Raw genomic sequence first — 15,372 nt, 5'->3', positions numbered from 1 at the left:
GATGTTCTATTATCATATATGTCTAACATTGTATACATAAATTTGTATCCTTTTCCTCTGAGTTGAGCTCTTCTTGAACTCCTTTTTTCTTCTATTTTCTTTTTTTTCTTTTTCTTTTTTTTTTTTTTTTTGAGACAGAGCCTCACTCTGTCACCCAGGCTGGAGTGCAGTAGTACGATCTTAGCTCACTGCAACCTCTGCCTCCTGGGTTTAAGCAATTCTCTGCCTCAGCCTCCTGAGTAGCTGGGATTACAGGAACATGCCAACACGACATGCTAATTTTTGTATTTTTAGTAGAGACGGTGTTTCACCATCCTGTCCAGGCTGGTCTTGAACTTCTGACCTTGTGATCCACCCACCTCGGCCTCCCAAAGTGCTGGGATTACAGATGTGAGCCACTCCTCCTGGCCTTTCTCTTCTATTTTCTAGGCACTAAACACTTCCTGCTCCTTTCTATTGCTGCCTTCATTGTTGATCAGTAGCCAAGTCTAGAGCATTCTCCTATTGCACTCTCTCTTCCTCCAAACTCTCTTTTTCATTCTCAAAGCCTACGACTGGTTCAAGTCTCACCACTGCCACCCTGAGAGTCTCATTGTTCTTCAAACTGGTCTTCATTTTTCCAGGTTCACACATTCTCTCTTTTTCTCTCTCTCTGACCCATCCTTTATGTGATTCTAAGGTTATTCTTCCTAAAATAATGTTTTAATCAGGCCACTTTCATGCACAGGAAACTTTTGATGTTTCCCGTTGTCCATGGACTTGATGCATCCGAAGCCCCGATTTGTCTTTTCCTTCATGCTTGCCAACACTCTTTCCCAACACTTCTCACCATGACCTGTCTACTCTGTCAGGCTGGCCTGCCTTCTGCTGTTCTTCTTCCTTCGAGCCTCCATCCCTTGGCAGAGCTGCATCCTCTGTCTAAAACAGGCCATCTCTTCCTTCTTGTCCCTGGCCCCAGGCTCAGCTTCAGCCCCATCCCCTCTGTAAGGCCTTCTCATACCCATCCCACCACACTCACAAGCACATCTATCAACCCAACCTCCCTCCAGACTCACCCAGCACCTGTTGTCTGTGTTGCCTTGTGTCGTGATTTAGTGTTTCATCAAGTTCTGAGGTCTGCACCCCTAATGCTTTACAACTAGTAAATGCTTTCTCATTAAAAAAAAAAAAATCATATAATGTATAATCCTATGAAGGAGGTCTTACTTCTCTGTGTTGAGAAATAACTGAGACAGATATATTTAAATGACTCGCCCAAGATGCCAACTAGAAATTAGAGGGGCTAAACCCCATCTGCTTGGTTCGAATACTATGCTCTTCATAATACCTCAGTTATGAATTTTGTTTCGTCTTTCAAATGAGACCTTCAATCCCTCAAGGACAGACTGGGATCGTGTTTTAAGTTTCTTTGTATCCTCCATAGCAACTAGCTTTTCACAGGTCCTCAACTACTATCTGTCAAATAAATGAACTTGCATCCACTATGCAATTAATGTCTGCGATAACTAAAGACAGCAGCAGACTTCTGAAAAAGCAGCTTCCTTCAGTGGAGAATTGGAGGTGTTTGGATTACCATGTGTGAGAGAGGACTTGTATGTTTGCTGGAGAAGAGAGTGAGAGAGGGAACCACCCCTGCCCGCGTGCTTCACATGGTTTGGTTCCTCCTTCACATGATCACACCTGGTCCAGCCAACACCCCTTTGACGTAGACCAGGCATGCAGCACCACTCCGTTTTTACAGATAAGAAAACTTTCTTACTGTCCCCTCTACCCACGAACACACACATTAATTTCTAAGAAAACTGATTTATTTTCCTGGCACTACACTTTAGTGACTGAATAATGTTGAACTTTTCAGAGCCTCAGTTTCTTCATCTGTACAATGGAGACAGTGTCTTTTTAATCAATAGGATTATTGTGAGAATTTATCGAGGCAGGCCATGTAAAACATTTGCAATCAGTCCTGTACCTGACTCATAGCAAGAACTCCTTGCATGTTGGCTATTCTTAGAATTATCGTTGGGTTCATGGAGCTGGCAATCCAGTAAGGAAAAGAAGACCGATCCTCATTACATAGTTCATAAATCATACTTGGCAATACGTCATCCAATGCTAATGATATAGTCTCAACTATAAATGCTGAAGCGGGGTCAACAAAGACAGAGGGCTGCAACTCTAGCTAAGCATCGATGGCCATAGGCAGTGCTTCCCAAGGGCGTCTGACTCCAGTGGCCACAATTCTCTAGAATCCCAGGAAAAAGCCCACCACCACCACCACCACCACACATTTCTGTATCTTTAAGCCACAGAGAGGTGACTGAGAGCACACATGTTGCTGCCTTGTGTCAGCTCTAAAAAACAGGAGCAAATAAAGAATGTCCTTTCATTGTCTAAAATGAGGGACATGCACAAAGTAAACAAGGGGACTAAGTAAATTAGATTTTAAAAATACTTTCCATCTCAATTGTCTGAGTTCCAAGTGCCTCAGAATGCAGCTGGAGAGTGTGTGTGTTTGGGGAGGGACATGGGAGCAGCACAGTAATTGAAATTCTTCTCTTCCCCTCCCAAACTGATTACGCCAGGAATTTGTTTCATTACAGACTCCTCTATCCCCACTGTTTACTTTTTTACAGTTTCTGCGTTTAATGTTTTCCACTCCCAACTCCCATAAGAAATGTGGCATTCTCAGAGAGAGCATTTGGGGTGAATCCCAGCCCCGTCTTGGAAGTCGCCACCATTTTCCCTCCTCTTCCCTACATTTTTTGGTGTAACCCTCCCCTTTCCCATTTTCCCCAATCTGCCAACCCTTCTTCCCCCTCATTTTGCTCCATTCTTGCCCTTGCATTCTGACCAGGTGGTGCAGACACAGAAGCACACTCCTGGATATTAACAGGACATAGCCATGTCAAACACAAGGCCACTTTCCTTTCCACTTCACTTGGCCTTCCTTCAGGTAGTCAGTGTGCTCCCCAGTGCACGCCAGAAATGCCACTTAGCACTGCTGTGGGCTAAGTGCAGAAAGTTCAATTAATTGTTGAGTTAATTAATTGTTCATTCATTCAATTGGGACTGCGTTCCAGAATTTCACCCACTTCTCCATCATCTAGGCCTTTCTTTCAGGATAATTTAGGACTTTTGGGTCTCCTCTTTCCCAGGGGGGAGAAATGCACTGTTGCTTTGGTTATCTTGGATTTCTTTAAGTGTCTGACCCAGAAACTAACAGGCACACAAAAGAGCTTTCTGTCTTCTTAGGGACCAAATTTGCTGCCTATTACATATATATGTATGTGTTACCAAAAGATCCTACTGGGCCCAGCAAAGTTTGCTATAAAAAGAAATAACTTTCATAAATCAAGTGATCTATTTGAATCCCATCACAAAGCAGAAGTTGCATTTACTTAGAAAATAAATTGTTTTTAACTTAAGATAACATTTAAGTAACCCCATAATTTTTAAAAATAGGCACAATTTCTGACTCCTAGGAGATTTTTGATTTATGTATGTTGAACAGAATTTTTAAAATTTAAAGAAAAATAACTTCTTTCTAGTAAATCTAGTAAATGTTCTCAAAATAAGTCATATTTTGAGAACAGTAGGTGCTTGAATTAAGTTAAAATACTGTGAAAGGTAGACGATGGTGGAGCATGAATACCGTAGCAGTGGAGTTGCCTACTGGTTCTCCCCACATTTAACTGAAGCCAAAAGCCTTCATAACTGGATTGAAGTTTTTACCAATTTGAGACCAACATTTGATTTCTACTTTTGCAGCTAAAATCACTCATTTTTAAATTTAAAATGTGTGAGTTTTTATTGCTGTTGCATTTGAGACCGAGTCTCACTCTGTCCCCCAGACTGGAGTGCAGTGGTGCCATCAACGGCTCACAACTGCCTCGAACTCCTGGGCTCAAGCAATCTTCCTGCTTCAGTCTCCCAAGTAGCTGGGACTGCAAGCACATGCCTCCATGCCCAGCAAATTTTTGTGGTTATTTCTTGTAAAGATGGGGGTCTCGCTATGTTGCCTAGGCTGGTCTCGAACTCCTGGGCTCAAGCGATCCTCCCACCTCAGCCTCCCAATGTGGTGGGATTACAGGCATGAGCCACTGTAGCTGAATCAAAAATGCATGCTTTATTCATGTAGCCATTAAAAATATGTATCTACTGAGGGCCTCCTATATGCCAGGCATGGTTCTGGGTCCTTTCCCTCATGGAGCTTGAATCGTAAGCCTTTCAGGTATCTTCTTACTCACCAGTAGGAGGTTCTTGGTTCAGAATCCTTGGTAATAGCCTACCTGGTGTTTGTGGAGGAATAATCTTAGCAATAAGAAGACTTTTGAAAACGTCTTCATTTGATAGTTTTGTTTTCAATCTAATAGTTTGTTTATTTTCCTGGCTACCTAAAGGCCATATCAGGGGCTGTTTATAAGTCAAAAAAAGTATTTTGTTGAGTGTGACAAAAGGCTGACCAATGTTAGACATTAGTTATTAGATATTAAAATATAAGTTACACACAATAGAAGCATCTAACTTGAACAAATGGCCCGAACTCCCAATTTTTTGTATCTGGAGATATTTATTAGGAGAAAAGTATGATCTAGTTCATTAATTTTTAAAGTATGGAATTATGTGTAGCGCATTTTTGTTAGGCACATTGGTGAAAGAGCTTTTAAAAGCAAAACCCCACCTCTCCCCTGGGTAATTAAAGCTTGGATCTGACTTAGATAGTCACCTGGATTCTCTCCATTTTTTCAATTCTTTCATTTTTTCAACTCCTTCATCTTGACTTGTTCCTCTCTCGGTGACTCCACTGGACATACTTCCTGGGTCACACCACATTTTTTCAGAACTTTCTCCAACCTCCGCTGCCCTACACTGCATACCATAAATCTGTTTCACCTGACAGGCATGTTGGATAGCACAGGGCATCTCAGTTACAATCAATCTTAGGTTTCCCAGAACAGGAAGCACCCTGCTGTAAGCCAACACCTGAATCTTGCTCTCTCTACAGAAAGCCAGCTGACCTGCACAACCTAGCCCCCGGCACGCACCCGCCCTTCCTGACCTTCAATGGGGACGTGAAGACAGACGTCAATAAGATCGAGGAGTTCCTGGAGGAGACCTTGACCCCTGAAAAGTAAGGATCTGTTTCTTTCTGGGGCTGTTGAATGGGAAAGGTTCATGCTGGATCTATAAAGGCCTGGTGTTAACTTTGAGCAGATGTGTTTCCAAAGGAACCTCACCAGTCCAGAGAACAGGACCCTCTCTTCAAAGAGAGAGCCTACGACCTCCAAAGGGCTGCCAATCTCAAAACCACTCCACGAAATCCACTCAAGAGTAGATATGGCCTATGAACAAGAGCCAGTCACTCGTACCTACACAGAGTGATTTTAGGAGCCCTAGGATACCACGCCTCCCTCGCCCCAGTATGTCCCTTCTCTCCAGCTCACTTTGCTTGGAAGACGTTGAAGTGAGGGCAAAGTTTCCTTCATTTCAGAACCAGAGCTGAAAGGCTGACAGAATGAAAATAAGTCAGGAAAGGGTAACTCAGTGACTTAAAACAACATGCAGGGTCTTAAACCTGACCAAGTCTGGTCTGACTCCACAATTAAACAGATGAAAAAAATCAACTAAAAGCAGCAGCTCCTCTTCTGCAAACAGGTTCAGGGACAGTGTAGACCAGAGAGCTATAAGTTCTTGTTGGGTGACACGTTGCTACTGATGGAAAAGAGCAGTAAAAAGAAGACAGATGGCTTCTAAAGTTTACTCAAGCTAGACTTGTTCATTAAAGAATACTGTTATCAAGGATTAAAACAATCACAATTTTTGAAAAAACTAGAAAAATAATATTACATATAGAGTGAGGCATGAACTTTATCCTGTAGGGTATTATCCTGTAGTGAGTCCTGTGGGGTATTCTGAAAGGGATTAAGCACAGGAGGTGGGGAGTCCGTTTTAAGACCTACTTTAGAGGTTGAGGGAAGTCAGTATCCTAGAGGACCATGAAGCTGGAGATAGAGGAATTAATTCCGGGGAGCCATTGGTGACTGTCCAGGCAGGACAGAATGAAGGGCTAAGCCAAGACAGGGCAGGAGAATCGGGGGAGAAGAGTAGGAAGGGTTCGGGACATACTGAGTAAGTAAAGTTAGTGAGATTTGACTACTAAAAACCACCATCCTGCATTTATTTTAAAGTTTTATTTATTCATCAACACTTTTATAGCCTTCATTTTGTGTCAGGCACCATTCGCAACACTTAGCTAATGGGATTCATTTCATCCTTCGATCATCCTAGGTACTATCATTAACCTCATTTCACGGTCAGGACAGGGAGAGAGTAAGTCACTTACCCAAGGTCGCACATCTAGTGAATTGCTGTTAAAAAATTAAAACTGCCAGTCAAGCTCCAAATAAGCCTTAAACAATCATACATTCTTCCTTAAAAATATTCTTTGTCATCCATATTCAGACAGCTTATTTGCACACTGAGAGTGAAAAAGCCACCTCAAGCCCATTGGAAGCAGCTGAGTATAGACTTTAAATAAGTGCATTAATTAAATCAGTAGGACAGCCCCACATAGACACACACATCTCTGAACAGGACACCAGTCAGCCACTTCACTGGAAGTGCCCTGAGGGAGCCCAGACTCCATCCCCTTCCCCGGGACTCAACCTCATTGCTAGCACTAGTTTGAAATCCCATTGCTAGCACTAGTTTGAAATCCCATTGCTAGCACTAGTTTGAAATCCAAAAAAAAATGCTCTTTTCAATAACTAGAGTTTAGACTTTGCCTGGGAGACCCATAGAGGCAAGTTCATGACGCAGTTAACATTTTCCCTTTTAGAAGTAACACTGGCACTCAGGAGTGGGGGCTTCCATCATGATCATTAGGAAGTGGAAAGTGGAAGCAGTGAGGAGCAGAGGGGCCCATTTGGTCTTTTGCCAGGCAGCGGATGGAGGGGTGAGGGGCTGGGGTACAATCCTAGTCTGCTAGTGATGTGCTGTGACCTCTTGAGCCAGTCCCTTCACCTCTTGAACCAGTCCCTTCACCTCTTGAACCAGTCCCTTCTCTGCTCTAGGACTCAGTTCCCTTCTCTGTGACAGGATATCTCCCAGAGCCCTTCTTGCTCTCTGATTCTTCACATGCCCTTTAGCCAGGTTCCCTTACAACCACCACACCACCCCCAGTGCAACTGTGCCTTTCCTGGGCTGCTTCTCCAACTCAGGGGTCTCCAATCTGCAACCACAGTGGGACCACAAGGTGGGCAGAGATCACTGGAATTGTATGCCCCACGTGTCCTTGAACATTCTTCCAGAGGCGAGTCATCATCTGACTTCATCATCATTTCATCAGATTCTAAGTTTCCATGATCCAAATAGAGCTGGGCAGGGCTGGATGCGGACCCTCCCTCCACTGTCTCCTCTCCACCTACCTTCCCTGTCCTGAGCTCTGCTCCCGCTGGTCCAGGTCCTTCTCTGGACTGCAGTTGTGTATAGCAGGTTATATGAAGTGCATTCCTGCCATGTTAGTGACCTAACAATCCAGTACTCTCAGGTAGCAGAACGCTTGATGCTGTTAAAATGCATATCTCCAGAAGGCTACCAAGGTGGGGGTGCTAAGGGTGAGGCCATCAAGTATTCCAGAGCATCCCAGGATTATACCTTAGATGCCTCTGCACCCATCAGACTGAGACAGGTGCCACAATTACCTCCCAGTAAATGTTACCAAGCCAGTGCCTCAGCCCCATAGAGAACTGCTTGTCTGCCCGGAACAAACCACCAGCCTCACCAGCTTCCCCAGTGACTGAGGCTGGGAGATGGAGTGGCTGGGAGGTTGTCAGGCCTCTGAAGCAGGGCAGCCTGGCCTTCTGGTTCTCTAGGGGGCAGCAAAACCCTCATAACCATTCACCAAGCGCTGGTCGGCCATGTGTTTCTCATCATACCACTATTTGTAAAAGCTGCCAAAAGCCAACACATTATGGGAGGCTTTTTCCCCTTAGCTTTATTTTTTAAAGGAGAAAACCACATACAAACACTCCAACCATTTTTTTCAAATCACATTTGATCCCAGGGAGCATTTGGTGTCAAAATGAGGAATCAGGAAGTCTCAAGTTGTTTCTAAATGAGACTAACATCCATCCCTCTCCTTAGATTGACCTAGTGAACACTCGACAAGGAAGTGTTGTGATTAATGCTGGGATTACTGTTGAGACATTCTGGCCCTTGCCTTTCATCTCCATGGAGTGGCCAAACTTTCTAGGATTCAGCACTGAGAGTCAGGAGACCTGCCTCTGGCCACCTCTCTACGAGTGTTTGTCATATGACCTTGGGCAAGCCTCTCTCCCTCTCAGACCCTCCTTGCCTTCTCAGCTCTAAAATGAGGGGGTGAAACTACATAGTCTCCAAGATGCCTTTTGTTGCATGTTCCACAATTCCATGAGTTTCTCAAAGTACTCTTCCAGAGCTGGTTATTGTCTCAAATAATCCTAGCACATAGATGCTGTAATAAAAATTCAGGAGGGTAAACTGATACAGTCTATTTACACAGCATGTCATTTAGTCAATCATCTAGCAAGAATGATTTAACTATCAACAGGGTTCAGGACACAGACAAATAGGGGTCATGGGTCACAGTTTGCTGACTCCTGAGTTAGAAAAAATTATCATCTCTTTGATTATCATCAGATCACATCCAATGTTATTTCAAAGCTGTTTCTGTGAGTGAAACACTCTTCCTTAGCCTTTTAGAGAAACAGAATGTACTTTGTAGCCCACTTATTTGCATATTCAAATTGGAAGACAACTTGAAGTCATTATTTTAAAAAATGTATAGCGATAACTCACCACAGTAAAAAAAAAAAAAACAAGAAAGTTCTGACCCTCTGGGAGGTAGAGAAACAGCCTCCAGACCTCCCACAGGATGGCATGGTAGCTGGGGGCAGGAGGTTTGGAGTCAGAGTGACTGGGTTCAAATCCATACCACTAGGTTGTGCTATGCTGCAGTAACAAAGCAGCCATAAAATTCCAGTGGCTTAACAGAACACAGGTTTATTTCTCACTTGAGCAAATTCTGAGAGGGTAGTGTGGCCCTCTTCCATCCTGTAGTTTTTGGGATACATGCCCTCCAAGGCTCCTTCAGCAGGAAGAGAGAGAAGAAAGATCTCCCAAAGTGTTTTGCAGGGCCAGGGCTGCAAAAAAAAAATGTCATGGTGACATTACTTTCCTTCCTATGCCATTGGTCAGAATCCACACATGATCCCAACTTAGGTGAGAGAGAAGCTGGGAAATAGAATTACATGGCTATTTAGTGAGTATGCATATTCTCTGCTACAGGCAAATGACCTGAAATCTCTAGAATCTTTAATTCTCACATCTATAAAACAAGAACCATACTGTTGATCTTATAGGGCTATTGTAAAAAATAATACTAATGAGCCTAGTGCCTGATATGAAGTAACAGCTCATTAAATGGAAGCTCAAAGAGTTAGAAAGAGTGGCTAGTGCCTGTTTTTGGTCTGTCTCCCAGGTGTAATTGTACAGACAATTGGTGACCTTAGGTCTTAAATCCCCAGATCCTAGGGGACATCTTTTAATGAATAAGGCAGGCCTCTTCCACCTCCAGAGATCTTTTGCTTACACAGCAGACATGAGTCAAACAAGCACACAGTCAAGGATTAGAAAAGTCAGATGCGTTAACGTCCTTCACGTGTGAGGGGTTGATGAAGTAAGGAAGTGGGAACAATGGAGAAGGGAGAGAGAGAGGAAGTCTTTCCACTTTTCAGCTCATTAGAAAAACGAGGGAAAACACTCAAGCTGCCATCAGCAAGGCCATTCCATCAGGACCATCTTTCTTTTTCTCCAGAGTATCTATCCCCAAAACCAGTCTCAGGGCCTGGTCGTCAGTAGGTGTTTCATGCACATTGGTTTAATTGCATGGTGGATATCCTTTCGTTCAGTGTCTTGGTTGGCTGTGGCTAGTCAGTGAGAAGTCAGCTGGAACTCTAAACCAGATAGGGCACTTACCATCTGCAATGGTTTTCTCTGCTTTTTTGCTACTATTTTCTACTTTTGGAAAAAAAAAATTTTTTTTTTTTTTTTGGTGAGAAGCCAACTGTTTTACTTCCCAGAATGAAAGTTAAGTGCATGCATTTGAAATAAGATATCTTAAAAACCGGGTGGAGAGAAATTTTCATCAGTTAGATCAGGAGTTAGCAGCTGTATCTGTAAAAGGTCAGATAGTCATGTATTTTTGGCTTTGTGGGCTCTTCAGTGTCTGTCGCAATTCCACAGTGACACTGTGAAAGAAGCCATAAACTAGTATGTAAATGAATGAGCATGGCTGTTTCAATAATATTTTACTTATGAACACTGAAATTTGAATTTCATATTATTTTCACATATCACAAAACAGTATCCTCCTTTTGATTTTTTTGAAGTATTTAAAAATGTAAAAACCATTGTTAGCCTGAGAACCACAGACAAATAGGGGTCATGGGTCACAGTTTGCTGACTCCTGAGTTAGAAAAAATTATCATCTCTTTGATTATCATCAGATCACATCCAATGTTATTTCAAAGCTGTTTCTGTGAGTGAAACACTCTTCCTTAGCCTTTTAGAGAAACAGAATGTACTTTGTAGCCCACTTATTTGCATATTCAAAATATGCCATAAATATGGAGGTAAAATGAATGCACTTATCCTATATAGTATCCTCCCCCAGTGTAGTTACTGAAAGTTGCGAGATTAACATCTTAGAGACACGCTTCCCACAAGAGCAAATCTCAAATGGAACACTGCACTATACAGTAAAATCCCAATGAGTTCTAGTGCTTGGGAAACAGGATGACACTACCACAGCCCCCTGAATACACGATTCTCTGTCATCATCTTGGATTTGGTACCACACATCCCTGTTTGGCCCAACCTGATTGTGAAGAAATGATCAGATGACTGAAAGTCTGACCAATTGATGAGATACAGCAAAACAAAGCAAGAAACCCAAACAAGCTGTCCACTGAGGTGCATTTTCTAGGCCTTTCTGTCTTTACATTATCAAAGAGAAACAAAGAACACTTGGCATTTCTTAATAGCAATTTAAGTCTATTGATTCTAATAGCATGCTGGATTCTATGTGAGAAGGCCGAAATAGGAAGAGCTGACACTAAATTCCTATGTCTTGGTAGATTACCTAGTATCTTGCAGGAAGCCCTGCTGTGTGCCCCCAGCCACAGCAGATGAATGTGATGATTCTCAGTATACCCAGGAAGACATGTGTGTGGAGCATTGGTGCAAAGCGCCCCCTCCTGATGGATGGAGACAGCTCCTCCAAGGTGGGCAGCTCAGCCTTTAAGGTTCTGGGGCTTTGAGAATCAGCAGCAGAGTTTATGAGAAGCCACACAATGTGGACTTTAAAACCTAGTCTTCCACAGTGAAACTGCCTGGGTTGGGATCCTGGCTCTGCCAGGCAGCCATGTGACCTCAGGCAAATTGCTTAACCTCTCGATGCCACCGTTTCCTCATGTGGGAAATTAGTCTAATAATAGTACCAATAGAGTTGTTCTGAGGAGTAAATGGTGAATATGTGTAAAGGGACTAGAACAGTGCCTGCCTGCCGCACAGTAGGTGCTCCATGCAAATTACCTTTCACTGTTTCCAGAGAAGCAGTGGAGGGGGAAGGACACTGCTGCAGGGCCAGGAAACCAGGTTCTCATCATCCCTCCACCATTTATTAGCCATCAACATTTATCTTCTCAGGTATCCAGTTCCCTTCCATGTAAAAGGAGGACAATAATGCCTTCCTTATCTGCCTCACAGCAGAGAGCTGGACTCTTCCAATGGCAGTATCTCTGAAATTACACAGCCACCTAACACGGCCCCAAAAGGAATCCTAGCTCATGGGCCAGTTGAGGAACAAAAAAGCATTAAAGAACAACAAATATTTTTTAAAGTCTTGTTTGGTTCGAACTATCAAAAACATCAAAACAAACAAAAAAGATTTTGCTTTTTAAACATAAGGCAACCCAACAGCCCACAGTCAAAAACGATTCACCCAGAGGTCACAGAGGTGCACATTCATTGAAAACAATGGTAGCCTGGCAACTGTCTCCCATCTCTTCCCATCCCTACCTGGCCATACCCATAAAATGCTTGTGAAATAATATTTATTCGAGTTGATTTTTTTCATTTTGATGGGGCTAATGAGGCCAAGCCCTGGGTTCCCACATGAGCAAGTTTACCTCCTTCAGTCTCAAGGCCAATCGTCCTAACTCCAGCCTGCCTCTTGTATTATTCTGGCTTCACAATGAAAGGCTCTACGAAAGGTGGGGCGGGGGGGCCTGGATCATTGCAAATGTATCTCCAAATAAAATAAAATAGAACAATTGAAAACACATGTCCTTTTTTGGAGCTTGGTAGTTTCTGCATGTTATTACTGCACACAAATAATAAGCATGTGAAGGACATTTCAGAAGAGGACCGTGGGTATTCTTCCTTTGGAGAAATGGTTTAGTGCTAACATACCTGGCATCTCCTTGCTCCCAGAATTAGCTCTGTGTGGCTAGGATTATAATCACAGGACTGGCAGTAGATGGTTATTTTAGTGGGTAAGGGAAGTGTTAAGAACCCTACCGGATAGAGAGGCAAGCTCAGAGGGAACTTTGATTGGGCCGTCTCACTGGCACATCATTATTAGTGGTCCCAAGAAAAGGACACATCCTGAGCCCCCTGAATGGCATTCTGGCTCTTTGCCTAGCAGACTGTGTCACCCTAGGCAGATCTCAGCACCTCACTGGCCTCTGGTTTCTTCTATGGATGACCTAGGGCTGAGAATGCCCACCCTCCCTATAGGATGAGGATAAAGACCCCCAAAACATTTTGTAGATGCAGCTGGAAAGGGAAGTATTGCTTATCGTGATAGGGATAGGCTCACCCTTAAAGGAGCTCCAGGTCTACTGATTCACAGAACACTGCATCCTCCATTCCAGGTACCCCAAACTGGCTGCAAAACACCGGGAATCCAACACAGCGGGCATCGACATCTTTTCCAAGTTCTCTGCCTACATCAAAAACACCAAGCAGCAGAACAATGCCGGTGAGTGACTCCCTTCCACCAAGAACCCTTGGCAGTGTCTGTTTGCTGCCCAAGGCATCTTCAATTTGCCCATGGGCATGTCAAATACTCGGGCCAGAGAAGCATCTGGAACCAATACTGCTTACTATTTGCCCCCAACCCCAACCACCACCATCTGGTCCCCCTTGACACAGGGGAGGAGGTGGTGGATGCTGCTGCCTGGCTGGTGAAAGAGGACAGGCTTGGGGCTTTACTGCCAAGCTGGAGAGAGGGATGCAGTTTGTCCTCTGAGCCTGCCTTATTGCACAGCATAGTGCACTGCACAGGACAGTCCTCACTGCCCATTTGTCCCAAGTTCACAACCCTGCCTGTGGTCACATTAGAGCAACATATTCCTGCTTCCTTCTGGTCCGTGCAAGATTTCTCCAGGGATTTTTCCAGAGGCCAAGGGAGAGGCAGCACAGTCACTACTGTGGCAAATGTGGAAGGCAGACCTGGGCTGTGTTCTCCCCTTCTGCAGGACAGTGGGCCCTGGAAAGCCACTCCTCAAAGCCTGGCCCATCCTACATCAAGCTCTTCATTTCTGCCATTGGCTACAGAATTCAGGACTTGGTTCTCTTGCAGGGCCTTCTGAAAGGGAGCTGAGTCCCCCCCAGTTACGCTCATAGCACTTTCAGTCCTTCATTTGGCATTGCCTTTTAAGAATTACCTAAAGCCATTTGAATGGAACCGTCCGATTAAGCAGGCATAACAGTTGAAGAATGGTGTTAGGCCCATGAGGAACAGGCTGGCCCCTGCAGTGCCAACCTGGGGGGCTTGGATTTTTATCCTATGGGCAATGGCAGCCATTCCCTTGCCCTCAGAGTGGGATGACAAGACAGCCTCACAGGCTGGATGACTGGAGTCCAGCACAAAGCCAAGCAACGTAAGTGCTCCATGAATCTTTGTGAATGAACGAGTGACTGATGCACAATGGACCAAAACAAGGGAATAGATGCTAGATGCCCCAGAAGCTCCAAGGAGAATAGCATCTCTTTGGATCAGGGCGACCAGCATATGCAGCTATGTATGGTAAAAGAGACGAAATCTTGGCAGGAACAGAGTTGGTGTAGTGGGAAGTAAATAATTCAGGAAGCTACTCAGGACCCAGATTGTGACAAGTGCAAAACTCGATTCTGGAGGTCCAAAGAAGAAACAAACACTTCCTCAGTCTTCAATGCCTGGCAGGTGCAGAAGGACAGGCTTCAAGTCAGTTTAATCCAAGAAGGTCTGGAGAGCTGATTAACCGCAGGTAAAAGAACAAAATAATTTCTGTCGAAGGTATTCAGAAGCAGAAGCATTTACCATGGGGGTAAATGCATGAGACTCCTTTTCTGGGAGTTTCAACTGGGTCATAAAGATTAAGGAGGAAGCAGATGGCTGAGATCATTGAGAGGAAGACGTGGGGAAGTTGAGAAAAAGTCAAGGACAGAGACCAGAAAAAGTGACTGCAGCCCACAGTGCCAGCCTGGAGGGCTTGGGTTTTTATCTTGTGGGCAATGGCATCCCTTAGAGGTGTGTGTCAAGAAACTGGAAAGTGGCTTCTGGGAAATAAGAAGAAGCATGTGGAAAGTACTTTCAATCTACTTGGTGCTCTTGCTTCATTGCTGCTTGAACCCTATAGTGTGTTGAGTAGTATCCTCCCAGAATTCATGTGTAGCCTGGGCAACATAGTAAGACCCTGTCTTTACAAAAAAAAAAAAAAAAAAAAAAAACTTGTTTTTAATTAGCTGGGCAAGGTGATGTATGCCTGTAGTCCCAGCTACTCAGGAAGCCAAGACAAGAGGATTGCTTGAACCCGGCAGGTCGAGGCTGCAGTGAGCTATGATCATGCCACTGTACTCCAACCTGGGTGAAAGAGCAAGGTCCTGTCTCTAAAAAAATTTTTTTACATGTATGTCCACCTGGGATCTCAGAATGTGACCTCATTTGGAAATAGGGTCTTTGCAGCTGTAATTAGTTAAGGATTTGATGATGAGATCATCTTGGATTTAGTGTAGTCCCTAAATCCAATGACTGTTGTTCTTATAAGAATAGGAGAGGGGCCAGGTGTGGTGGTTCTCGCCTGTCATCCCAGCATTATAGGAGGCCAAGGTGGGTGGATCACCTGAGGTCAGGAGTTTGAGACCCCTGTCTCCACTAAAAATACAAAAATTAGCCAGATATGATGGCACATGCCTGTAGTCCCAGCTTCTTGGGAGGCTGAGGCAGGAGAATGACTTGAACCCAGGAGGCGAAGTTTGCGATGAGCTGAGATCATGCTGCTGCCC

General features: G+C 44.1%; 1 protein-coding gene across 9 annotated transcripts in view; it reads left to right on the top strand.

The window, feature by feature from the left end:
* Positions 1-15,372, top strand: part of CLIC5 (chloride intracellular channel 5) — a 229,525-nt gene that overhangs the window by 175,420 nt on the left and 38,733 nt on the right. For all 9 annotated transcript variants that reach the window (XM_063632917.1, XM_055264845.2, XM_063632919.1 and 6 more), the window contains 2 exons: positions 5,006-5,131; positions 12,978-13,084. In XM_063632917.1, coding sequence (XP_063488987.1) covers positions 5,006-5,131; positions 12,978-13,084 — 233 coding nt within the window. The remainder of the gene's footprint in view (positions 1-5,005; positions 5,132-12,977; positions 13,085-15,372) is intronic.

This window comes from Symphalangus syndactylus, chromosome 23 (genome assembly GCF_028878055.3).
Source record: "Symphalangus syndactylus isolate Jambi chromosome 23, NHGRI_mSymSyn1-v2.1_pri, whole genome shotgun sequence".
NCBI classification, from domain to species: domain Eukaryota; kingdom Metazoa; phylum Chordata; class Mammalia; order Primates; family Hylobatidae; genus Symphalangus; species Symphalangus syndactylus.
This window is presented reverse-complemented; position numbering and strand designations above follow the sequence as displayed.